The sequence below is a fragment of the Notechis scutatus genome, chromosome 6 (genome assembly GCF_049901735.1).
Source record: "Notechis scutatus isolate UNSWTSFEM ecotype Mainland chromosome 6, rNotScu1.2, whole genome shotgun sequence".
Classification (NCBI taxonomy): domain Eukaryota; kingdom Metazoa; phylum Chordata; class Lepidosauria; order Squamata; family Elapidae; genus Notechis; species Notechis scutatus.
Window position 1 is genome coordinate 75,195,094 of NC_142014.1, and position 27,426 is coordinate 75,222,519.

Sequence of the window (27,426 nt, forward strand, 5' to 3'; positions counted from 1 at the left end):
ATACCTAACTCCAAATCTTTGGTTAGGAGGAGGGACATGCTCCTTGATCAATTTGTTCTGACAATCTGGAGAAACATCTGCAGCTTCTGCCAGGGACTTCCCACGGTGAAGCATCTGCCACTGAGCACCCAGCAAAGCTTGGCAAGATGTGCCACAAATTCATAAAATGTCATTTATTTCAGAGCCAAAATTAGAAACACGTGTAAGAACCCAATTGGTTTGCGGTAACAGGAGCTTCGGCACGACCATTATTACATTCAATTATTGTTTTGGAAGAAGGTAGTTGTTTAGAAGAGTGCCGGTGGCTTTGTGCTACTAATTAGTTGTTGTTTAAAAGGAAAAAAAAAAACTTAGCAACACGTAGTCTAGCAAATTATCTTGCAAATCCAGATACAGGCAACTCATGATACATCGCCTTGGACATAATTTTCTCTGGTCACTCAAGGTCATTCCATTTTGCTAAAAGAAACAATGGTTCAATCCACCATCAACCTCAAATGTTAGTCAAGGGAAAGACAAGCAAGCAATATACACTGCTGAAAAAAAATAAAGGGAACACAAAAATAAGACATCCTAGATCTGAATGAATGAAATATTCTTATTAAATACTTCGTTCATTACATAGTTGAATGTGCTGAAAACAAAATCACACAAAAATTATCAATGGAAATCAAATTTAGCAACCCATGGAGGTCTGGATTTGGAGTTACACTCAAAATTAAAGTGAAAAAAAAAACACTACAGGCTGATCCAACTTTGATGTAATGTCCTTAAAACAAGTCAAAATGAGACGCAGTAGTGTGTGTGGCCTCCACATGCCTGTATGACCTCCCTACAATGCCTGGGCATGCTCCTGATGAGGTGGCGGATGGTCTCCTGAGGGATCTCCTCCCATACCTGGACTAAAGCATCCCCCAACTCCTGGGCAGTCTGTGGTGCAACGTGGCATTGGTGGATGGAGTGAGACATGATGTCCCAGATGTGCTCAATTGGATTCAGGTCTGGGGAACGGACAGGCCAGTCCATAGCATCAATGTCTTTGTCTTGCAGGACCTGCTGACACACTCCAGCCACATGAGGTCTAGCATTGTCATGCATTAGGAAGAACCCAGGGCCAACCACGCCAGCATAAGGTCTCCCAAGGGGTCTGAGGATCTCATCTCAGTACCTAATGGCAGTCAGGCTACCTCTGGCAAGCACATGGAAGGCTGTGTGGCCCCCTAAAGAAATGCCACCCCACACCATCACTGACCCACTGCCAAACCGGTCATGCTGGAGGATGTTGCAGGCAGCAGAACGTTCTCCACGGCGTCTCCAGACCCTGTCACGTCTGTCACATGTGCTCAGTGGGAACCTGCTTTCATCTGTGAAGAGCACAAGGCACCAATGGAGAATTTGCCAATCTTAGTGTTCTCTGGCAAATGCCAAATGTCCTGCACGGTGTTGGGCTGTAAGCACAACCCCCACCTGTGGACGTCGGGCCCTCATACCACCCTCATGGAGTCTGTTTCTGACCATTTGAGCAGCCACATGCACATTTGTGGCCCGCTGGAGGTCATTTTGCAAGGCTCTGGCAGTGCTCCTCCTGTCCCTCCCTGCACAAAGGCGAACGTAGCGGTCCTGATGCTGAGTTGTTGCCCTCCTACGGCCTCCTCCACATCTCCTGATGTACTGGCCTGTCTCCTGGTGTGCCTCCATGCTCTGGACACTATACTGACAGACACAGCAAACCTTCTTGCCACAGCTTGTGATGATGTCTGAATGGTCTTTCGCTTTTATATATATAGATTCTATAAAACTAAAACATTCACATCAAACCTTGATGGGCAATTGTTGGCCAATCCCAGGTCATCTGCAACAGGATGGGGAAAAAGATCAAGATGTTGGTTGCAACCATGTGATCAAGGCCCCACCCTTTTCTCATACATGTCACAAAGCTTGCTATAAAGGGATGAGTCTTGATTGCCCACTCATGACTGACATCTTATCTTTTGATATCCTTCCTAGCGGCAACCCTAGTTAATAGATATCTTGAGAATTATGAAATAATCCTGTATGGCACATCTAGGAACAAAAGGTCAATTTTATCAAAGACAAATCAATTAGGCTGTTCTCCACCCACATCCCTCTTCATTGGCTCGCTTACAACTTCTGTAGTTTACCTTAAATCTTTTTTTTCCCCTTCCAGACAAAGCAAGAGAATGCAGAATCTAATCTTTTATTATTTTTCTTAGAAAATATGTAAGCCAAGAAGCATATTTGGGGGAAAACAATGCTAGAATTTGGCCTTTTGCACTGCAGAATCCTTTTTTTTTTTTAAAGGCTCAAAACAGGAATAGTTCAGTCTGACAGGCCCTTTGACAAGGGGTCATGGGCAGGATGGTAAAATGGTTAAAGTTTTAGACTGACATTGGGGAAATCCAAGTTGCTCTCCCTCAACCCAAACCTGCTATACAGGCTTGTTGTTGTGATGATAAATTGGAGGAAAGCACAAAATAACCACCTCAACCCCTTGGATGAAAGGTGGGATACAAATCTGATAAATAAATAAGACTTCATGTTAGAAGAATATAAAAAAAAAGACGTTGAGAGTCTAGAAACAGAACAGAAAAGAGCAACAAAGATGATTAGGGGACTGGAGGCTAAAACATGTGAAGAATGGTTGCAAGAATTGGGTATACCTATTTTAATTAAAAGAAGGACTAGGGTTGACATCATATTTGAGGGGCTGCCACGAATAAGAGGGGATCAAGCTATTCTCCAAAGCACCTGAAGGCAGGACAAGAAGCAATGGGTGGAAACTAATCCAGGAGAAAAGCAACTTAAAACTAAGGAGAAATTTCCTGACAGTTAGAACACTTAATCAGTGGAACAACTTGTTTTAGAAGTTGTGAATGCTCCAACACTGGAAGTTTTTAAAAAGAGATTGGACAACCACTTGTCTGAATAGGCATACAGTTTCCAGCTTCTTGTCCTGTCTTCAGGTGCTTGAAAAAATAGGTTGACCCCCTCTTCTTTGTGGCAACCCCTCAAATATTGGTAGACTATTATCATGTCACCCCAGTCCTTTTCACTAGACTAGACATACCCAATTCCAGCAACCATTCTTCATATGTTTTAGCCTCCAGTCCCCTAATCCTCTTTGTTGCTCTTCTCTGCACTCTTTCTAGAGTCTCAACATCTTTTTTACATCATGGCGACCAAAATTGAATGCAGGATTCCAAGTGTGGCCTTACCAAGGCCTTATAAAGTGGTATTAACACTTCAGGTGATCTTGATTCTATTCCTCTATTAATGCAGCCTGCAGCCTAGAACTCTTGCTTGACTCAAGAAATGAAGTCTATGTTGTCCTTCAAACTATTGCTCCCAGCAGCCATTTTATTTCTTTTGAACACAAATTGTATTTGCCCTCCCTAAATTGCCTTTTAAAGCACAGCTTTAAAACTACTCATTTTTTTATTTTTTATTTTTTTGGGGGGGGATGGGGAGGTGGTAGTGGACCCAGGCAAGATATATTAAGAACATTCATGAAAGAGAATGCATGTGGAGAGTACTGAGGTTCATCAGTTATAGCAGAGGTCTCCAAACTTGGCAACTTTAAGACTTGTGGACTTCAACTCGCAGAATTCTCCAGCCAGCATTAAAGTTGCCAAGTTTGGAGATCCCTGAGTTATAGCTTTCATCCAAACACTATCAGTATGTATAAATCAAGTATGGGAAATAAAGGAATGAGTCAAGAGACACAAGAACAACCCAATAAAGTTAATTAAATTTAAGAAATATCTGCGAGGTTTGAGATGATTACATCAAAATGTCCCAGACGGTATCATAGACTAGTTTCCCGATTACGAATCCGGATTTCTTTCAAACCATCTAACGTAGTTCTTGGTTCAAAACAGAAGACGAGAAGGACAAAGAATACCAAACTGTCTTGCATAATTCAATACTTAGGCTGAATTTAAGTGCAGATGGAAGAGTTAAGCCAAAAGGCATAATATAAATGTGTGGATGTTGTAGGTTTTCCTATTTTTTTATTTATAAAATTTTTTTTTGCAGGAAGAGAGGAAGGATGTTTGTGGTGTGGAAAGATTTCATCACACAGCTGTTCTTGGAACCAGTTGCAAACATGAGGGGCTGCAAAGGAGAACACTCTGGGGTATAAAGAGCTGGTTGTTTGCTAAAAGATATGATTTTTTTTAAAAAAAGAAAACAATCATTACATTCAACATCTTTGACAATAATAGAAATAAATAAGTCTTGGGAGGGATTGTCTTCCCAGATTCAATTGTTGCATACCTTCCAAGACTTTTCTGGCATCGGAATTTTTTTGGGCAGTTATAGAAAGAAAGTAACATATATTTTGAGGAAGAGTTTATTTATTCAGCAAAGACAATGCTCTTATTTAGAGCTGTATATCCTGTAATGACACTGTCTCGTAAGCAAGTTTCTAAAAGACAGATAGAAAGGAAAACAATGAATAAGTCTCTGTTTAAGAGAGCAAATGTATCGGTTAGCTATTTCTACTGCTCTATAAGATATGTTGGTCTACATTTCCCAGACGTCTCTGGAAGAAGATTCCAACAAACTGGGATTGTTGGTAGCTGTAGTCCAATACAACTGAAGAGCACCAGATGTGAGAAAACTGAAATACATAGAAGTATTCCTGTTGACGTTACTGTCAACCACATGTCAAGATATCTCAAGATATTACAGCAAGTCAATTAAAGACCCAACAGCTACATTTGCTTGACATGGCTAATCTTGGTTAGTTTTAACTTAGGTTGTCTGCATTTAAAAATACACACACCCAGCATTCTTTGGTTAGTTTATGACTAAATGTGGCATGTAAACACAGAAAATGAGTTCCTTCAGTAACTAATCTAAGTGTACTATGAAAATATGTACTGTTTGTTCATTGATGGTAAGAAAAGAGGTCAGGATACTATTGCACAATGTAGGAATAATAATCTGCTCAGTTAAAATAATTTGTAGAACAAAAATTCTTCTCTTCTCCCTGGAAAATTCCTGTTTCAGGAATTGAAGTGAACTGAAGAAGCTTCTTGGATGAGAAGTGAAACATCCTCAAGGAAAAACAAAGTCCAGTTGCCTTGAAAAAACACCTTTGGGACAGTCTGAGGAGTCCTTGGTGCTCTGTGAAGATTCTTTTCTTGCAGACATCTCATTACTCAAACCAGTTGAAACCCTCATTTCAACCCCGAGCTACAAATATTCTCTCTTATTGGATGCCAATCTGTTTCTATCAATAGGAAGACTCTTTAATATTTGGTCAATATTTGCTTCTTTGTAAATAGAATAGAATAACAGAGTTGGAAGGGGCCTTGGAGGTCTTCTAGTCCAACCCTCTGCTTAGGCAGGATACCCTACACCACTTCAGACAAATGGTTATCCAATCTCTTCTTAAAAACATCCAGTGTTGGAGCAATTGCAATTTTTCAAGACAAGTTGTTCCACTGATTAATTATTTACACTGTCAGGAAATTTCTCCTTAGTTCTAAGTTACTTCTCTCCTTGATTAATTTCCAGTCATTGTTTCTTGTCCTGCTTTTATTTTATTATTTTATTTTATTTTATTTTATTTTATTTTATTTTATTTTATTTTATTTTATTTTATTTTATTTTATTTTATTTTATTTTATTTTATTTTATTTTATTTTATTTTATTTTATTTTATTTTATTTTATTTTATTTTGTCAAGCGATGATAAGATTACAGGTATAAGTATAGACATAGCGAGTGCATGAAATGGATACATATAAGAAAAATAAAAAGAAACAATAGGTGCTTTGGGGAATAGCTTGACTCCCTCTACTTTGGGGCAGCCCCTGAGATATTGGAAGACTGCTAGAGTTTCGATTCAGTTTTTCCCCAAATGCCATCATTCTGCTAAACAAATAATTCCCTCAACACTGTCCAACTATTTACAAAGTCTGCACTAGTATTACTATTAACCTTCTCATGACTCCTTATCATCCATACCCTCCCACTTGTGACTGTATGACTGTAACTTTGTCGCTTGTATCCTTACAATCTATACTGACTGTTTCCTAGTTTGATTTGATTGCTTATTGTACCCTATGACTATTATTAAGTGTTGTACCTTATGATTCTTGACTCTTAGTGAATGTATCTTTTGCTTTATATACACTGAGAGCATTTGCACCAAGACAAATTCCTTGTGTGTCCAATCACACTTGGCCAATAAAGAATTCTATTGTATTCTATTGTATTCTATTGTATTCTATTGTATTCTATTGTATTCTATTCTATTCTATTCTATTCTATTCTATTCTACTCTACTCTACTCTATATTCTATTCTATTCTATTCTATTCTATTCTATTCTATTCTAATCTATTCTATTCTACTCTACTCTACTCTACTCTACTCTACTCTACTCCACTCCACTCCACTCCACTCCACTCCACTCCACTCCACTCCACTCCACTCCATTCTTAATTCTATTCTATTCTATTCTATTCTATTCTATTCTATTCTACTCTACTCTATATTCTATTCTATTCTATTCTATTCTATTCTATTCTATTCTATTCTATTCTATGCTATGCTATGCTATGCTATGCTATGCTATGCTATGCTATGCTATTCTAGGTTGCTTCTAGTCTTCTCTTCTAGAGCCATTCAGGTCCTCTTCTGCATGGCCCATTGGATGCTTGCAGACAAGCCACTTCCTACTCCTCCAGACCATACATTAGGTATGTGTGAATCACCTGCAATCCGATTTTAACTGTCAGTCAAATTTGATGAGCCACGTAGATTTGACTCAATTCATCAGTCTGAACAAGTCGATTCCATTCAGGGGAGAGAAAAAAAAAAGCACAATTGTGTAAGTGCAAACACTCATCAAATTGTCAAGCTGATAAAGAATATCTGATTGGAACCATCAAATTGGTCTGACAATTCAGAGCCTGTCTGATGGGGTGATTTAATTGTCCTAAGACAGAATCCTAGAAGTGAATATTAACATAGTCCTACTAAGCATATATCCAAGTTTTTCAACTGTTCCTTTTTAGGTTTTACTTTCTTTCTCTTTCAGCCTCTTAGCCTCTTTGCTGGATATGATCCAGTTTCATAGTGTTGCCCTTAAATGGCAGCATAATTGGATACCAACATCCAAATGAAGAATATAGGAAAAAATATTTCGTCCTAAAATGTGGGTACTGTGCTTTTTAAAAAAATGTAACTTAAAAACTACGTCTGTTTCAGTTATGAAGGAGGGATACAATGTAGATGTAAGGAGAAATTTCCTGACTGAGGAAAATTAGTCAGTGGAATGGCTTGTCTTCAGAAATTGTGGATGCTCCATCACTGTAGATTTTAAAGAAGAGACTGGACAACCACTTGTCTAAAATGGTATAGGGTTTCCTGCTTGAGCAAGGGGTTGGACTAGAAGACCTCCAAAGTCCCTTTCAACTCTATTCTTCTCTTCTCTTCTCTTCTCTTCTCTTCTCTTCTCTTCTCTCCTCTCTTCTCTTCTCTTCTCTTCTCTTCTCTTCTCTTCTCTTCTCTTCTCTCCTCTCCTCTCCTCTCCTCTCCCCTTCTTTCTCTTCTCCCCTACTATCTTCTCTTCTCTTCTCTTCTCTCCTCTTCCCTTCTTTCTCTTCTCCTCTCCTCTTCTCTTCTCTTCTCTTCTCCCCTCTTCTCTTCTCTTCTCTTCTCTTCTCTTCTCTCTCCTCTCCTCTCTCTCTCTCCTCTCCTCTCCTCTCCTCTTTTTCTTCTACTCTACTCTACTCTTGTTCATCCGATATTCCATTTGTGAATCACCAAGACACCTACAGTAGGTTTTTTGTTTCATGTACTTTACTCCCAAACCAGGCTCCCCAATCTTATTGTTGTGATTATCAAACTTTTGTACCTAAATACACACTTCCAAAATACAATTCAGGTGGTGTCAGGATCATGGATAGCCTTGGGGAAAGGTAGGGAATTTAATTTAATTCTTTTATTTTATTTTTTTTATTTTAGTTTTAGTTTAGTTTGTCAAGCATGTATGAGAAAACAAGTATAAGTATGAACATAACATAAACATATAAGTATAAACAGGTGTTAAGTATATGCATAGTAAATGAGTACGAATAAATGGGAACAGTAAGACAGGGACGGTAGGCACACTGATGCACTTATGCATGCCCCCTTACAGGCCTCTTAGGAATGGAGTGAGGTCCACGGTAGACAGTTTAAGTTTAAAGTTTTGGGACTTTGAGGGTGTAACAAAAGAGTCGGGTAGTGAGTTCCAGGCATTGACCTCTCTGTTGCTGAAGTCATACTTTCTGCAATCAAGTTTGGAGTGGTTTACTTTGAGTTTGTATCTATTGTTTGCCCGTGTGTTATTGTGGTTGAAGCTGAAGTAGTCATTGACAGGTAGGACATTGTAGCAGACAATATTGTGCACTAAGCTTAGGTCAGACTGTAGGCGGTGTAGTTCTAAGTTGTCTAGTTCTTTGTGGCTTTGTGTTTGCTGACTTAATCCTTTATCCTGTTCAATTCAGCCTGTCTCAGTCTTCTAACCAAGATTACTTGAGGCCATTCTGGCTGGGAAGCATGGATTGCTTTAGCTTCTGTGGATGGTTTTTCTTTGCCCTCTCTGGGGGAATGGAAATATAAGGGGGGTTGTCTTATGATTCTTCCTACACCTAGCTATGTGTTGATTATAAATTCGGTAAACATGTTTTTTTTTTCCTTCTCTCCAGTAATTTCTCTTTTCTTGTAATCTAAAGTCAACTCTGACTTTGCATGTGCAAAATTAGGAAGTTTTTTTAAGTTGTTTCCAAGAGTTCCTTCCGTGCACTAGGCTGGCTGCATTGTTTCACAAAAATACAAAATAAACAAAAATATGATCATTTACGCAGGCCTGCCTTACTTCCTGACACACGTGGGCTTGCACACACAGTCATCACACGCACATATGCTTTTTGAACCCCCAGCAGTCAAATAAGAACCAAACTTTCTTCCTTCCCCGAGATGGCGTGAGGCTAAATTCATTAGCGTTTGTAAAGGAATTCTAATAATCATCGGCAGGTGGTTAAAATGGCTGCCAATCTGAATGCCAGGTAATTTGATAGGATAATTACACAGCTTACCAAAATTAGAGGCTCTGTGCCTAGAGACTTCTCAGAGTTGAACAATGAACAGTAAGAATAAAGTTAGGCGTCTCCAGATGTTTTAAATTCTAATGGGCAGCTTTGTGCCTTCCCTCTTAGATGGCTAAGGATGATAAACTTATCTTCCAAATGCAAGTGGTGAAGGGGTAAAACCTTAAAGAAAAACAAAAAACCAGTTTTCCCAAAAGAAATGTCCTTCCCAGAGTGCCTACAGTTCTACAGTGCCGCAGTTTCTCCAAAAAATAACTAAAAATTATTTTGATATCAGATGAATTAATTCCTCTACCAATTCATTCATAAAAGTAAAAACTTTTATCCCTTCCCAGGCCTAAATTGGTTGAAAGCAACTCACTGCTTCCTCTGAATTAAATAAAGATTTTGCGGGCCCAAATAAATCAGCCGTAGGTAGTTCTTAACTTAATCATTCTTGGTTGAGTTGTGGGCTATCTATTTATACCTGCATGTCTCCCTACTTCCTTTGAGCATTACTAAGTGTGTAAAACGAGAGAGTGTTATGGTTTCCACTAAATTCAGCATCTTCATGATTATGCAAGAGCCATGTGCTAGGTCGACCTTAGCCCTTCTTTAAATTTAGACCTTGTAGTATTTTTCTTCATAACATTTTCCCTTCCTTTCTTGACATTAATAATTGCTGGGAGTTTTTAGAAAACTACCCTACTAATTTACCAAATCCACACCCTGATGTTCCAGTAATAAATGTGCTGACTTGAATACAATGCATTGCGAGTAAGGACACCTCTTTAACAAGTCCATTTTAATTGGCTTCTTCCCCGAAAAGTCTATAATGCTGGGCAAAGTAGAAGGAAGAGGACAATGACCAGTAGAGCCAAGGTAGATGAGCTCAGTCACAGTGGCCATGGGAGCTCTGTCGGAAGGGCCATGTTGAGAACAGATCATCATAGACAAGATCTACATATGTGGTCACTGATTTCATGGTATGCACTCAAGCGATTCCCAACTCTGACTATCTAAGGAGAAACACAATATACCGGTAGTAGTAATTTTGTAGTCAACTGCTTTGAAAGTCATCCAAGTTGATACTCAATGCATTTTAACGTGAAAATTTTGTCCCGGTACTCATTGTTTGTTTAGTACTCAATGCACAAGCTAGAAGTTGTCGGTGTTGGCTGCCTTATGACTCACTACCTTATTCCTTACGGGAAAAATCTGTTTGGTGCTCATCAGTTTTGGCACTCATCGCACCTTCCAGAACCAATTAATGATGAATACCCAGGTACCACTGTACCATGACAGATTTTCAACTACTCCAGTTGGTAGATCGTCAAGACTTTGCCATTCTTAATGGCATCTCCAGAGGACATTCCAGTGGGAAACTATAATGGGGAGCAGGAATAACCTTGAGGAGCAGAAGGAAGAGCTGCAACCAAGACAACCATCAGATAAAAGAAACTGGAGTCCAAGGCAGAAATGTAATTTGAGAAAGTGTCTCAGGCTTCACCTTAAAAATAAAGAGAAGGAGCAGGGAATGCCTTCAGACTTGCAATATTCTGTTACTATAATAAAAATATTTGCATCCATAACTTTGATTTCCTAGTTTGAACTATGTAGATGAGGAGTAGGGAACTTTATTTATAGGTATTATTAAGCTGAGGAAGCTGAAGGTTTAGTCCACTCTACCACGCATTCAGGCTCCTGGAAGAGCTATTTCCAGGCATTTCTACAAAAATTACAGTGGTCACTTTACAGATCGTCCTTGGAATACGACCACAATTGAGTTTAAAATTTCTGTTGCTTAGTAAGACAGTTCTTAAAGTGACCTTTGCCCCATTTTTATGACCTTTCTTGCCACAGTTGTTTGTAAATTGAGGAAGAAGAGTCATTTCATGGAAGAGGAGGAGGAGGGGGAGGAGAAGGAGGAGGGGGAGGGGGAGAAGAGGAAAGATAGTGGAGAGAGAGAGGGAAGGGACAGGGAGGGAGTGGGAGGAGAAGGAGGAGAAGGAGGAGGAAGGGATGTCACTTCCTAGCTTTTTTCTGTCTTAGCTCCAACTTTTGGACCTTCTGGCTGCAGCTGGAGTCAATAAAAGCTCATCAACTTTATGACCATATCATACTTGGCAGATGTTAATTCCGAGAGTGTGCAATGCACTCCAAAGCTAGAATCGTCATCTGGTTTCAGGAAAGCACGCAAAAACCATATTGCTCTATTAAAAAAAACAGCCCCGGTTCTCCAAACGCTTCCTTCTGATTCCAGCACAATGTCCTTTCCTTGTTGAGAAACATTCGACTTTGTTTGAACGCCAGAGCTTTTGGTATGCCTGACGACGGCAACCCATAAACAAATCTCCACCGATCCAAATCTGAGCTGGTCACCGGGACCAGAGTTTTACTCTTCCAAGGTTTTGGACTCGTGCTGGAGCCCGTTTTTAGGGAACTTCTTTCTACCGGAATATGTGCTTTGGTCTATTCTATGAGTCATGTGGTGCTTTCCTATTAGTTGATTGGTGTGTGGATGACTGTTGATTGGCTGTTGTTTCCTTGTGCTGTCAAACCCTTGGTGCCTGAGCACCATATAAGCTGGTTATTAAATCACTCCTGTTGACTGAGGTAAGGGCCCATTTTTCCCACGCTTCAATCATTTCCCTGGCTGTTTTTGTACCTGCTCAGCTGACAATCTTAGTAGCTGATAAATTGTATGTTCCTTGTAATGGGAAGCTACCAATGAATTCAGCTTTCTCGTCTGACCGCTTGCTTGCATTCTTGCAAATCTGCACCGAGTTTTACTCCTGCTATAACCATTGTGTATTTCTACCCATTTGTTTGCTTTAGGGCAGGCCATTGGAAACAGATTCAGAAGAGAAAAGCATCAGATGCAGAAAAAGCAGAGAATGTGAGACGGGGAAAAATAGGCCAGATGGGTATGAAATTTTAAAGTATGTCTTTGTTACACTCTCACAAAAAGCCAAGCAGGGTGTACAAATCTCTAGAGATCACCCAGTATAATTTCTTTATCATGTTCCATTTAGAATTTAATTATGTCATCTACAACAAGAGGCAATCTGAGAGCCAAAAGTAGGTCAGGCAGCGAACATCTTAATAATGTTCTAAGGATCTGCTACACAGAGATTCTTTCTTTGATGTCTTGGCTTGCGCAGGACGAGATTGATTGATGTGAATGGTGAGCGATGAAAAAAGCTGGCCCCAAATTAAGACTGCAGGCACCGGTGTGTGTATAAAGTAAAGCATTAAAACATGAATTCTTCTTTCCTCCTTCTTCCTTTCTGCAGTATTTACAAGGGCAGGAAGAATGTGCGTTGAAAGGACTCTAGCACTAAAGCAATGCAAAAAAAAAAAAAAAAAAATTCAGCTTAAGCATCGGTTTTGGTTGTTTTTCTATTTTCACCATTTTATACCGGTTCTAACCCCGGTTGGCTCTCCTTTGCAAATATTTTTGAAAGTCTGCAGGGGAGAAAGTCTTACTTTACGTCCATTTTTTTTTTTTTTTTGCAAAGAAACGCAACCTTAGCCCACATATTCTCACCCATTTCTCTTTTGTAAACTCCAGAGAAAAGGAACAGGGAAAAAAAGAAGAATAAGGGCAGCTGAGCATTTAAGTTCAGTAGCTATTCTATCTCAAAGAAATTAACAAAATAAGGCTAGGAAAGTCAAAGCTCTTATCAGAGCTCTCTGTATTTTGAAAATCCAGTATTTTTTATTTTTTATTTGAAAAAGGGGAAAGAGACGGCTGCCAGCTGATGGGTAATAAAGAATGCATTATAGTACTTTCCCTCTATTTTCTACTTCTTCTTTTTACATGTAGTGTATTCTAACATTTGCATTTAAACTAACAAATGTCTTTTTATATACACGGGGTCATGCGGTTTAGCCTACAAACTGCGTTGGAAAATGCCAAGAAGTGTGTCCAGGTTGTTATTGACTTACGGCTACAATTGAGTCCAAAATTTCTGTTGCTAAGCAAGACAGTTGTTAGATGAATTTTTTGCCCCAATTTACAATCTTTCTTGCCACGGTTGTTAAGTGAATCTGGCTTCCCCATGGACTTGGTGTCAGGATTCCGGCAGTTACCCCATTTAAATCATGAGTCTCGAACCAAACTTCCAAAACCTAGTAAGGATTTATTGGGAGTTAACATGCTGGCACTGCCTGGGTGTGCATGTTAATTCCCAATAAATCCTTATTAAGTGTTAGAAATTTGGCTTGAGACTCATGATTTAAATGGGGGTAACTGCCGGAATCCTGACAGCTAGCCGACTCATAATTCATATAATTCATTGACACCCTTGACCCTGGTTTCCCCTCCAACCCCTAGGTGTATCATAATTCATATTATCCAATGGGACACATCCATAGCCAAGAGTCATCAATCATGCTCTTCAGTTAGAATTTTGTGTGGCAGAAGCTTCAGTCACCTAGTTACTATCTTTGAAAACATTTATGGAATGCACTTTTGGTTTTGCAAGCTACTACACTCCTCCCCCCTCCCTTTCTGTTGGCAACTCTAAAAAGACCAGAGAAATATTTTATGAGTTGACACTTGGGTTGTCAGAAGATCGCAGAAGGGGAACGAACACATGACCCTGGGACACTGCAACCACCATAAATATGAATCACTTGCCAAGCATCTGAATTTTGATCATATGATCATGGGGATGCTGGAAAAGATATGAAAAATTGCCATAAGTCGCTTTTTTCAGGGCCGTTGTAACTTTGAACGGTCACTCAATGAACCGTTGTAAGATGAGGACCAACTCTATTTGCAAATATTCGACCGTTCACTGACAATTCTTTTCACTGACCTTAATTCTTCAATACCCACAATCCCACGCAAAATCTTGCAAGGCTCACGAACCCCTTAAACCAGGGAAGTCCGGTTGGGGAATTCTGGGAGTTGTAGTTCGCAAGTCTTAAAGCGACTCCAGCTGGAAACCCCTGTCTTCTGATAAACTTTTATCAGAAACACAATTCTGGCACTTAGCCTACGACAACAGAAAAGAAGCATAATTTTTTGGGCCATGCATAATTAGCTATATGGGGGGAAGCCAAATATGTTTTTTTTAAAGTTTTTCTTATGGTTTATAACCATTGATGAATGCAGCCAGAGAACACACAGTAAACATAAATTATCATTATGGAGGATCAGTCCTTGACCTACAATGGTTCATTTAATGACCATTCAAAGTTATAATGGGACTGAAAAAAAAGTGACTTAAGAACTGTGGTGGCACAGTGGTGAGAATGCAGTATTGCAGGCAAATTCTGCCCACTGCCAGGAATTCGATCCTAACTCAGCTTTCCGTCCTTCTGAGGTGGGAAAAATGAGGGCCCAGATGGTTGGGGACAATAGGCTGACTCTGTAAACTGCTTAGAGAGGCCTGTAAAGTGGTATATAAGTCTAAGTGTAAAGTCTTTTTAAGTCTATAAAGCGGTGTATAAGTCTAAGTGCTATTTCTATTAAGACTGTTTTTCATTCTTATGACGGTTGAGGCCTCCCTATGGTCATGTAATCAAAATTTAGACACTTGGCAAACGACTCATATTTATGACGGTTGCCCTGTTCCCAGAATCACATGATCCCCTTTTGCGACTTCCTGATAAGCAAAATCATTGGGGAAGCCAGATTCACCAAACAACCGTACTACTAACAAACAGCAGTGATTTGCTTAACAACTGTGGCAGGAAAGGTTGTAAAATGGGGCAAACCTCACTTAAACAACTGCCTCACTTAAAAAGCTTGGCCTCAGTTGTGGTTGTAAGCAGGGGTGGGCTGATGGGGGTTCGCAGGGGTTCGGGAGAGCCCCTAGCTAAGATTCTGTGCAGTTTGGAGAACCCCCAAATCCTCCTGGCTGGCCCCGCCCATCCCTCCCCTCCCCCATCAAGAGTCCCCACGTGGCCCGTTTTGGATGCAGGTAAGTGCAGGGCGCATACAGAGGCTCAGGAAGGGTGAAAAACGGGCCTAACGGAAGTTCCGGAAGGCCAGAAATGGGCCTGTTTCTGGCTTCCAGAGAAGCCTCCAGAGTCCGGGGAGGGCAAAAACTCCCCCCACCCGCTGTGGTACAGGAGGCTGGCTAGGCCACACCCACCATGGCCACGCCCACCCAGCAACCGGACAGAGAACCCTTTGCTAAAATATTTGAAGCCCATCCCTGGTTGTAAGGCGAGCACCACCTGTGATGTTGGTCCTTCTTTTGCGATAAAGTTTTGAGGATTCTCTCTCCATGGTGCTGCGTTGGTACACCAGATGCTTTCTCCATCTGGAATGTTCTCTTTAAACTCCCAATTTTCTCGGCCTTTAATTATTTCCGGGATGGGAGAAATCCAGAAGTAAGGAGCTTTTAATAAATTAGGAAGTCACTACTAAATCTTTTTAAAATGTAAATGTAAAAGTTAAAGATCAGTCAGTCAGGGGGAGAAAAAACAAAACCTAAAATGCCAGAAGTCATGCTTCTCTTTAATCAGTGAATTGACAAGCCTTTTCAAAAAGGTATCTTCAGTCTCACTGTGAAAAAAATATCTATTACTCTCAGGGTGTTTATTACTTCTCATTTCACCACTTGTATATTTCCCCCCTAAGGTTCTAGATCTTAATTTTAAATAGTGTTTATTAGCAGGAAGGAGAAAAGATTGGGACAACCATTGAAGATATTTTTTTTTAAAAAAACCCAGAGCTTTACAATTAGAACCTTAATTGATTTCTAAAGCAAACAGAACTGTTCATTTTTAATATATCGGTTGCCAGCTAATTGTCATCCCAAATTAGATTAACAATAGCCAGTGTAATTAAGAAGAATCATCTAGAGAACCTCAAACTTGGATCTCCCCAATGGAGTGGGCTTATCTAATATGCCACTAAATGTTGATGAAACCCCTCAGTTGGAAAAATACCGCAGCTTCTGTGCCAAAACATAGGAAATTGTTTCTGAACAGAAGCCTACCTTTGCGACGTGAACAAACAATAATAATTTAAAAAGTCCATCGCCAAAGTGTCACGCTACAGCAATGATTCACTGGCAAATAAACACAATAATAACATCAGATGATCCTTGTTGGGAGCAATAATAATTCCTTTTATTAGTTTTTCTCCTTTCGTCGCCCCCGCAAAAAAAAACCCTTTTTTGGTTTAGAAATTCTTTCTCAACCCCGGAAACTTTTAAGATGTGCAGACTTCAACTCCCAGGATTCTCCAGCCTGCGTGGGGGATCCTGGGAGAGGCTGTCTGGGGGATTCTGGGAGTTGAAGTCCACGCATCAAATTGCTGAGGTCGAGAAACATGGCTCTGAGAGAATATCTATGGATGGCAAATGGATTGACATAGACTAGCAAAAACTTGCTTAAAACAGAAATAAAGGAACGTTTTCACTCATTCAACAATTTAAACAAAGGTCTTAAACAATTTCACTTTGTTCTATAGATGTGTCATCTTCTGTCAATACTTGCCTGCCTGGTGTTAAAAAAATTATATTCTTTAACACTGCCTTTTGGACAGAAGTCTTGCAAAATTATATTTGATTTCCCACTTAGTTTGCACCCAGCTCATTCCCTGTCAGTCCCTCAGTCCAAATCAGAACAAGTACACCTATCGCGCAATTCAGCAGCATAAGTATAGCTTAAGGTTTATTTATTAAACAACAAACATCAAAACATTCAACTGTCAAATTGGGTCTAAAAGCACACAAGAACCAGGAGAGAGGGAGAGAGAGGGAGAGAGAGAGATATGAACAACAGGCCAGAAAGTGCATTATTTGTCTTTGTTATGCCAGCTTTAACTCTTTTAGGGACATAAAAGCATAGATGTCAGTGTTTGCAGCATGACTACTATTGTGAGACAACCCAGGAGCAAAACATAGCACACACAGAGGCTTTGTCTTTTAACAGTGGTTTATATACAAGACAGCTATATACATACATATACTTGGTAGGCAAATACCTGGCAATCAATCAATCTTCTTTACTCTGCACAGAAAACCACAATGGAGACAGAACACAAGGAGAGAGAGAGATCCATCCTCTCATGGCCACCCTTATATATACAGCTTCTTAAAGTGGTAAAACCCTGTGGGACCCATCCTCAGTCTTAAAGCAGCAATAACCATGCTGATTCATCCTCATTGCATCAGGCTTACAACAGCTGGTCAGATATTAAATCTCAATACCTTGACAATAGAGCAGAACCGAGGTGGAAAGGAGGACACCAGGTGATCCCTCCCCAGTTCTGCAACGCAAAGGAAAAATTTGGTGGATAGGAACGATGAATCCAATGAAGAGAAAGTATCCCATGCTTAGAAGAGGCTTTCAGGCTTCTTGCAGATGGATTCTTCCACCCACACCTCCCCAAGATGTCAGTCACAGCCTAGCAAACAAAGGCCTGCCCTTTTTGAACATGTATAGGTAGTCCTTGACTTACAACTATTTATCTAGAGACCATTCAATAGCACTGGGAAATAATGACTTATGATCAGTCTTTACACTTAAAATTGTTGCAGCATCCCCATGGACCTGTGATCAAAAATTGGGTGCTTGGCAACCAGCATGTATTCTCAACACTTGCAGGGTCCCAGGATCATGTGATCATCATGCCGGAATTATGGATGTTGAAATCCAGGAATGCTGCCCTGAGAATTCTGGGAGTTGAAGTCCATGAAGACTGGCTGAGGAATTCTGGGAGTCGAAGTCCACAACTACTGGCTGAGGAATTACGAATGTTGAAATCCAGGAATACTGCCTGGATAATTCTGGGTGTTGAAATCTATAAATACTGCCTGGGGAATTGTGGGTATTAAAGTCTATGAATGCTGGTTGAGGAATTATGAGTATTGAAATCTATAAATCCTAGCTGAGGAATTCTGGGAGTTAAAGTCCATGAATACTGGCTGAGGAATTATGGATGTTGAAATCCATGAATGTTGCCTGAGGAATTTTGGGTATTAAAGTCCACAAACACTGGCTGAGGAATTATGGGTACTGAAAACTACAAACCCTAGCTGGAGAATTCTGGGAGTTGAAGGCCACAAATGCTGCCTGGGGGATTCTGGGAGTTGAAGTCCATGAATACTGGCTGAGGAATTCTGGAAGTTGGAATCCAGGAATGCTGCCTGGGGAATTTGGGGTATTAAAGTCCACGAACACTGGCTGAGGAATTATGGATATTAAAATCTACAAATCCTAGCTGGGGAGTTCTGGGAGTTGAAGGCCACGAATGCTTCCTGGGGAATTCTGGGAGTTGAAGTCCACACATTTTTAAATTGCCACGGCTGAGAGACACCCAACTAGATTAGAATGGCAATAGGGCTGCCACTGCGAGGTTGTGGTTGTTGCCTGCCCGTTGCCGTTTGTTTTTTTAAAAAACAAATTTAAACTTGGGAGTGTGCAATTTCTAACAAACCCCATTTTCTCCTCTACCTCTGCCACTTGCCGGACTTAAGGAGCTCATCATGGGAAGATAAATAAAGCAGCCCAAAAGCAAATAACCAGGCTGACAGAATAATCAAGATTAGATTGCAGTGCCTTGGGAAGCTGCAGAATCTTCCACCGGCCCAGGCTTTTCTGCTTGTCGACTCCTTTGCCAATATATCATTCATTGATGTATCTATATTAAATTGCCAGCCTAAAGGTCAGCGATCAGGCAGATACGTTGGGCAGGGTGATGCGCCTTTTGCATTCAGCATACAGCGAGTTTACCCCAAAATGCCAGGAATGGGGAGGTTTTGAATGCTATAGATACTGCCAAGCTTAACTAGCTGCTTGTCAAGAAAAACAAAGTATTGCTTATGAGCTGAGTTCAGAATGGTTTGCTGTTTTCTTGGCCAGGAAAAAGGATTGGCAGCTGCGTAGCCATCAGGACGTAGACACACATAGAAATGGTTGCAGGAATGTGGTATGTCTAGTCTAGGGAAAAGAAGGAGCGACAACATGATAGCAGCGTTGCAATTATTCAACAGATTATATAATAGAATAACAGAGACAGAAGGGGAACTTGGGGGTCATCTAGTCCAACCCCCTCTGCTCAAGCAGGAGATCCTTACTTCCTAACAATTAGGACAATTAACCAGAGGAACAGCCTGCCTTTAGAAGTTGTGAGTGCTTCCTTGCAGGAGGTTTTTAAGAAGGGACTGGACAGCCGCTTGTCCGAAATGGTGCGGGGTCTCCTGCTTTAGGGGGGGTGGACTATAAGACCTCAAAGATCCCTTCCAGTTCACTGTATTCTAAATGTCTCACATACTGACCAGGAGCAAAGTTGAAAAGCAGAGTCCCAAAAAGCAGGAGACGTTGGTGCAAATCTACCCGCTTGACCAGTGGGAATGAAACTACAGAAACAGAAACCACAGAAACTCCTTGACATACGACTCCCCCTCAAGCCCAAAATTTCCACTGCTAAGCGAGACAGTGAAGTGAATTTTGCCCCATTTTACCACCCATGGTGGTTAAGTGAACCACTGCAAGTTGTGAGCTAAGTTACACCGTGGTTAAAGGGCATCTCACCTCCCCATTGACTTTGCCTGTCAGATGGTCAGCAGGGAGGCTACAACAGCCGTAAGTGTAAAAAAAAAAACCCAGTCACAACCACTTTTTTTTTTCCAGTGTGGTTGTAACTTTGAATGGTCACTCAACGAAAGGTTGCAAGTCAAGGACTACATGTATTAAGATCTTCATTGTATTGTTACTTCAGATGCCAAAAGGAAAAGTACATGTGGGTACTCTAACTGCCTACAAATCCTTAAAGCGAACACATCTGTTCAAGTTCTCTTTATAGATGCCTCTAGAAAAGAAACAACTGCTCTCATTTGTTAACTATCCTTGAAAAGTCTACTACATAACGCTTAGATGAAAATGTGTGAATGCAGGTCCTGTTTTTATCTGCTCATTGAAGTCCTGGTTTGATGAGAGAATATCTGCCAGCTTTTCCCAAATGAACCATTTTCCCCTTGGTACTCAACCCTTTTATGAGAAAAAACTTACAATAGCAATAACACTTAGCCTTATATACCGCAAGGTAAATGGGTGGCAAGCTGGAATTAACAATTAAAGGGGACAACTTTCGAATTGTTAGAACTAGGATGAAATCTAATGAACAATGAATGAATGGAATAAGAGTATGTGATAAAATTGCAAATGTGACAGATAAAAGTAATATGTGTAATGAATATAGAAATGAAATAAGAATCTTAGATAATATTGTAAAATAAGACATGAGACTATTTTAAGAAAAATGAAATAAGTTAAGATATGAACTGGAATTCAATAAAATAAATGTAAGGAATATAATATTTGAGAATATTTAAAGGAAAATAGAATAAGTAATAATGTGATACGAAATTGAATATGAAAGATGAATATGTAACTATGGACATGTTTGTATTGAAATGTAAAAACCTGGAACCACACTGTTCACCAAAAGAGATCTTTTTTAAAATATAAAAATAAAAAAAATTACAAAAAAAAAAGACTTATATACTGCTTCACAGTGCTTTACAGCCCCTCTTTAAGCAGTGTACAAAGTCAGCTTCTTGCTCCCAACAATTTGGGTCCTCATTTTACCCATCTCGGAAGGATATAAGGCTGAGTCAACCTTGAGGCTGGTGGGATTCAAACTGCGAAATTGCAGTCAGTCAGCAGAAGTAGCCTGCAGTACTGCACTCTAACCACTGCACCACTGTGGCTCACAAAGACAAAAAGTAGATTTTGCAGACTGGTTAGAGAAAGGATGAAAGACAATGTTATGAGGCGTCACACAAACTTGTAAAGAGACTTCAGAAGTTCTTCCTTGATTGGTAAATAATATAAATTTCCGAGAAATCCAGAAAAGGAAGAATGTGAAATTTGCTATAAACAATTTAGAGTCCGCTTGCCCAACCTTTTGTAGGAAAATAAGATGGTTGAATTGTACATCTAGTTGGGAAAGTAGGTCAAATAACTAGGTTCTATGACTGGCATTTGTTCCCATGTCTTAAATTATCATCTTGAGTCAAAGGCCAGTTTCACCAAATATTATCTGTTTGCTGCATCCATAAAATTACAAAATGGAGGATTTTTAAATTTATTTTTTACTCTTTATGAAGGAAGTGCACATATCTTTTGCCACCCTATCTTCTGACTCAAAAAATATTATGCCTGTTTTGAAAACACAAAAGAACACGGAGCCAAGGTTTAATCAGCAGAGATAATAAAGAAACGATCGTACATGCATTGGTGCCGAATCTACCTTGCCACTTCCAAAGTGCTGGACAAGTATTTTCTGTTTTAAGAGATTCACTCCCACATGAACCTTTCAGTACATTTAGAAAGAAAGAAAGAAAGAAAGAAAGAAAGAAAGAAAGAAAGAAAGAAAGAAAGAAAGAAAGAAAGAAAGAAAGAAAGAAAGAAAGAAAGTTGGATTAGAGAGAAGGGAGGGAGGATTAGAAGGGAGGGAGAGAGGAAGAAAGGAAGGGTTAGAGAGGAGGGAGGGAAGGAAGGGAGGGAGGGTTAAAGAGGAGGAGGGAGGGAGAGAAGGAGGGAGTAAGGAAGGAAGGGAGGGGAAAGGGTTAAAGAGGAGGGAGGGAGAAAGGATTAAAGAGAAGGGAGGGAGGGAGAGAGGAAGGGAGGGAGGGTTAAAGAGGGAGAGAAGGAGGAAGGAGGGAGGGGAAAGGGTTAAAGAGGAGGGAGGGAGAAAGGATTAAAGAGAAGGGAGGGAGGGAGAGAGGAAGGGAGGGAGGGTTAAAGAGGGAGAGAAGGAGGAAGGAGGGAGGGAGAAAGGGTTAAAGAGGAGGGAGGGAGGGAGAGAGGAAGGGAGGGAGGGTTAAAGAGGAGGGAGAGAAAGAGGGAGAGAAGGAGGGAGGGAGGAAGATAGGAAGGAAGGAAGAACCCTACACCACAAGCAGAACATCTGAAAGCAAGCTGAAGTTCCCCGTGAAGACTTCCAAGGCTGAACTTGGCAGTCGTTCACCTCGGATGTTCTCAAAGCAACATCATGACAATTAAAACGAAGCGATTAAAATAAAAGTACACAGATCACTTCTTGTTGAAAGAGCCCACTCTACAGATGCTTCTGTCTGACATGGCAAACGTTTTCCCTGCCTCTCAAACACGCATTTTTTTTTTCTTAATGACTGTTTCTTTTAGAAATGGCCTCTCCCTCTTCCCTCCCACCCACCCAAACCCCCCTTCCAAACCTGTCTTGGATGCATCAGTTAGAAAGGCAGCTCTTTGGCTCCAACAAACAGATCTGGGTTAGCAGAACAGCTTGCTTACCTTGGAAAGATTCCAGATAAGTCTGTGGCAGTCTCACTACAAGAAAAAAAAAAAAAAGAGAGAGAGAGAGAGAGAGAGAGAGAGAGAGATAATATGTTTGTGTGAGAGTATGTGAGAGAAAAAGAGAGAATGTGAGAGAAAGAGAAAGTGTGTGTGAGAGAGAAAGACAGAGAATGTGTGTTTGATAGAGAGAATGTGAGAGAAAGAAGAAAATGGAGAGAATGTATGTGAGATAATGTGTGTGTGAGAGAGAGAATGTGAGAGAAAAAGAGAGAATGTGAGAGAAAGAGAATGTGTGAGAGAGTGAAAGAGAGAGAATGTGTGTGACAGAGAGAATATGAGAGAAAGAATGTGTGTGAGAGAGTGAGAGAGAATGTGTGTTTGATGGAGAAAATGTGAAAGAAAGAGAATGTGAGGGAAAGAGACAATGTGTGTGAGAGTGAACATGAGAGAAAGAGAAAGAACGAGAGAGAGAGAGAGAATGTGTGTGTGAGATAATGTGTTTGTGTGAGAGAATGTGAGAGAAAGAGAGAGAGAGAATGGGGGAGAGAAAGATACAAAAAAGAAACTTCATTAGTATTCAAACGTGTTTAATCCGAATAACTAGGAAAATTCACAAGAACTTCAGATATACATTAAAAGCATTTGGGTTTTAATTAGGAATGTTTCCACACTTCATCTCGTTCAAATGCTCCCCAGATTAAGAAAGAACCTCTTCCTTTCCTGCCCTTTCAATTCCTGGTGGATGGGCATCTCTCTCTCTCTCTCTCTCTCTCTCTCTCTCTGTGTGTGTGTGTGTTGACAATGCTGAAACACTACAGAAAAGCAATTGTGCAAAGGGCAAGAGAAAAAATGGTTGTGTTTTTCAAAACTAAAAACCAAAACCAAAAAAAATAAAAACAATTCCTCCAAATTATTGATAAGAATGGCTAAAGGAGAGAAACATTTGCTAGGGTTATATCTTAAATTATTGCAAGATTCATTTTGGGGGTGCTTTACTCTTACATAGGGTGTGAATCACGTTATAACACATCATGGTCCTAATTTTTTTTAGTGATTTCATACATGCTCAATAAAAAAATAAAAATAACAGAGATAAACGAAAAGAAAGTAAACAAATTGAAATTTGGCCCTCAGCACAAGATTATAGTTTTGGAATCAATTGGGTTCCACCGGTTTGTCAGAAAGTTGAAAAACATAAATAAAAATTTAGGAATGCGATCTTGTTTATTCTGGATGGCAGTTTTCGTAGCCGTAGGTAGAAATTCTTATCATCCTTTGCGTTTTTTCAGCTAGGAGGGGATGAGTTATGTAATACTGTGACATGAACTGAAATTAAAATGATTTTTAAATAATTTTTTTAAAAAAACAACCAACACACACGTTTAAAACAGCTGAAATCTCCAGAGATATCAAGATTTTACAAGATATCAATGTTCTCATTCAAGGTTTATGGCAGAAGCTCAGACAAGTAACGGGAGCTCACGCTGTTACGCGGCTCTAGGGATGCGAACCACCGAACTGCTGACCTTTTTTGATCGACAAGCTCAGCGTCTCAGCCACTGAGCCACCGTGTCCCTCTAAGTGTGGTCTTACCAAGGCATTATAAAGTGGCATGAACACTTCACGTGATCTTGTTTCTAAAATCTTCTTTTCATGTTTCCCAACACCTATTCATGCACCACCATAGCGTCCATGGAACATGTTTGCCTGTCCTGACACAAATGCCATAAAAAGTGTGTCAGCAGTAGCCCCTGATATGAATAACGTGAGCTGTTGAGTCACATAGCTCGAAGCAAACTATCACTGACTTAATTGTATTGGAATCAAAATGTCTCCATATGGGTCGATCTAATTCTCACATTAGAACTGTGCTCTGGAGAAGTGTCAATTACTGTGGAGGTCAAATTCAGAAACACAGTTTGTGACTTACAATCACCTGGCCTTAAAAAACAAAACAAAACAAAACTTCTAGAGTTGAACAGGTGAGGTCTGTTTTCCCATTGTAGCTGCTCAAACTAGAGATACCTGAATATTTAGAAAGGAAGAAATGACTATTGCCACAAAGTGTGTCCATCTCACCTACCTTTTTTTGGCAAATTTCAGCAAAAAAAATACCCGTAGGTTCACACTTACAACCACACTGTTCGCTTAACAACTTTGGATTGGCTTAACGACTGTCGTAAAACTGGTCATAAAATCAAATCCGATTCAACGTATGATTGTGATAATTTATGATGAAAATTCCACTCTCTCAATTGTGGCTGTAAGTTAAGCATAATCACATCTCCTTTCCTCAAATTTAAATCCGAATTTGCAGGCATAAGTTCTGCTAGTTTTTATTTGTATTTATTTATTTATTTTGTCAAGCATGTACTAGATAACAGGTCTAAGTGTAAACATGAACTGAACAAGGAGAGATTCAACCTGGAAATAAGGAGAAACTTTCTCACAGTGAGAACAATTAACCAATGGAACAGCTTTGTCTTCAGAAGTTGTGGGAGCTTCATCACTTGAGACTTTCAAGTAGAGATTGGACTGCCATTTGTCAGAAAGGGTGTAGGGTCTCCCGTTTGGGTGGGGGGGTTGGACTAGATGACCTACAAGGTCCCTTCCAACTCTGATTATCTATTATCTGTTATCTGTTACATGATTATGATTACAAGAAATAGGTACAAATAAAAGGGGACATTAGGATAGGGACGGTAGCAGGGGTGGGATTCAAATTTCTTAACAACTGGTTCTGTGGGCATGGCCTAATTTGTGGGTGTGGCTTGGTGGTCATGTGACTGGCTGGGCGTGGCTTGTATGTAAATATTGTAAATATATATGTAAAGATTGAATTTTTTTTATTTAAAAAAAGAGCAACTTTTACCCAAAATCAGGCAAAGCAGGCAGACAGATTGAGCTGCTTGCAGAATCACAGTTTCACTCCCAGATCTACCTTTCTGCAATCTGCTGCCTGAGTCTGCACTGAAAAAAATCGAAACTTCAATCCTAAAGAAGGTTCAGCTCTGCTATCAGGCCACGTCTCCCTCCCCCAACCCTCTGAATACCACCCCTGACTGGGCCTCAGGGAAGCCTCCTGGGGAGGGGAGGGGCCAGCCAGTGTTGTGATTTGCTGGTTCTCCAAACTGCACAGAATCGTAACAACCGGTTCTATAGAACTGGTCCGAACTGGTAGAATCCCACCCCTGGATGGTAGGCATGTTGGTGCGCTTATGCACGCCCCTTACAGACCTCTTAGGAATGGGGTGAGGTCAACAGTAGACAGTCTAAGATTAAAGTTTTTGGCATTTGGGGAAGAAAACTTTAAATACTTTTTTTCTAAAAAAATATATAATTCAATAGATAGCATGAGGTTTGAGCTAAAGGCTAGATAATGCAAAGGGAAATGGAAAGTGGTTAAAAACTACTTAGAAGATCAACTCTGAGGTGAAATATAATAGTTGCAAGGTTTGGCTTTACTCCAGATTTCCTTCTTTAGGAAAACAGAGAGAAAGCTATAAAATAATCTGCAACCAGGAAATGCATCTAGAAACAGAGAACTCAAGTAGGTGCTTCCCTGTCATATTGAACCCACTTGTTTCAGCTGTTCCCCTCAACAAAATTTATGGTGGTTTCCATGCCTAAATGTTGACATCCACACACTGCCCCACCAGCCTTCTCCTGCTGCTGCTGTCTGTCAAATTCAAAATGATTTTGCTTGCGTTTAACAAAACACAGATAAGGAGGCAGAAGAGGCACCAGCCGAAATCTGCAGACGGCACAGGGCAGATTGTTCAGAAGACAAGCTCAAAGTTCAACAACTATTTATCTGGGACAGTCTTGAGTTGGGTAAACCTAGAATGGTATTTGACAACGTTAAGATAGGTGGACTTCAACTCCCAGAATTCCCCAGCCTACATGGCTGGCTAAGGAATTCAGGGAGTTGAAGAAGCCCACGTATCTTAAAGAAACCCTGGGCGAGAAGATCTCCTGGGTCCTTTCTAGCCTTATGCCTCTATGATTCTGGCCAAAAAGCTGTCCGCCATTACCTGTTGAAATGATTTCTAAAACTACAGAGATTTCTAAAAGTAATAAAGGTGGAACATGCAAACAAACGCAGGTGGTCTTCGATGTACGACCACAATTTCGTTGTGTACGGACCTTATTTCGTTGTTCTCAGGTTCTGAGTACAATGACAATAAATTTATCTTATCTTATCTTATCTTATCTTATCTTATCTTATCTTATCTTATCTTATCTTATCTTATCTTATCTTATCTTATCTTATCTTATCTTACAACTGAGCCCAATATTTCTGTGGCAAGTGAGACAGCTATTAAGTGAATTTTGCCCCATTTTACAACCTTTCTTGGCACGGTTGTTAAGTGAGTCATTGAACTGGCTTAATTAGTAACATGGTTGTTAAGTCAACCTGGCTTCCCCATGAATTTTGCTTCTCAGAAGGTCACAAAAGGGGAATACATGACCCCTCAACCATCATAAATATGAGCCAGTTGCCAAGTGTTTGAATGTTGATCATGTGGCCATGGGAATGCTACAATGATCATAAGTGTGGAAAACGGTCACCGGTCTTTTTTCAATGCCGTTGTAACTTTGAACAGTCACTAAATGAACCTATTGTTAAGTCAAAGACTTACCTGTATTCATTTATTGATCAGCAAATCTACTGAAAGGGTTTCTTCATTTCTATGTTAGCCCACAACCTTCAGAATTTCTGGTCATCTTCCATCCAAGTCATGACCAAGTATCAATCAATCAGAATTAAGCTGGGAGGGACCTTGGAGGTCTTCTAGTCCAGCCCCCTGCTCAAGCAGGAGAAACTATACCATTTCAGACAAGTGACCACCCAGTCTCTTCTTAAAAACCTCCAGTGTTGGAGCACCCACAACTTCTGAAGTCAAGCTGTTCCACTGGTTAATTGTCCTCACTGTTACGAAGTTTTTCCTTACTTCTAGGTTGTTTCTCTCCTTGATTAGTTTCCATCCATTGCTTCTTGTCCTGCCTTCAGGTGCTTTGGAAAACAAGTTGATCCCCTCTTTTTGGGGGGGCAGTGCCTC

General features: G+C 40.2%; 1 protein-coding gene across 15 annotated transcripts in view; it reads right to left on the minus strand.

Annotated features, from left to right (window-relative positions):
- Positions 1-27,426, minus strand: part of CELF2 (CUGBP Elav-like family member 2) — a 587,571-nt gene that overhangs the window by 477,670 nt on the left and 82,475 nt on the right. For 14 of the 15 annotated variants that reach the window (XM_026678264.2, XM_087968834.1, XM_087968870.1 and 11 more), the window contains exon 2: positions 22,361-22,396. The exons of the other annotated variant lie outside the window; for it this stretch is intronic. In XM_026678264.2, the coding sequence (XP_026534049.1) occupies positions 22,361-22,396 (36 nt within the window). The remainder of the gene's footprint in view (positions 1-22,360; positions 22,397-27,426) is intronic. 15 annotated transcript variants of the gene reach the window in all.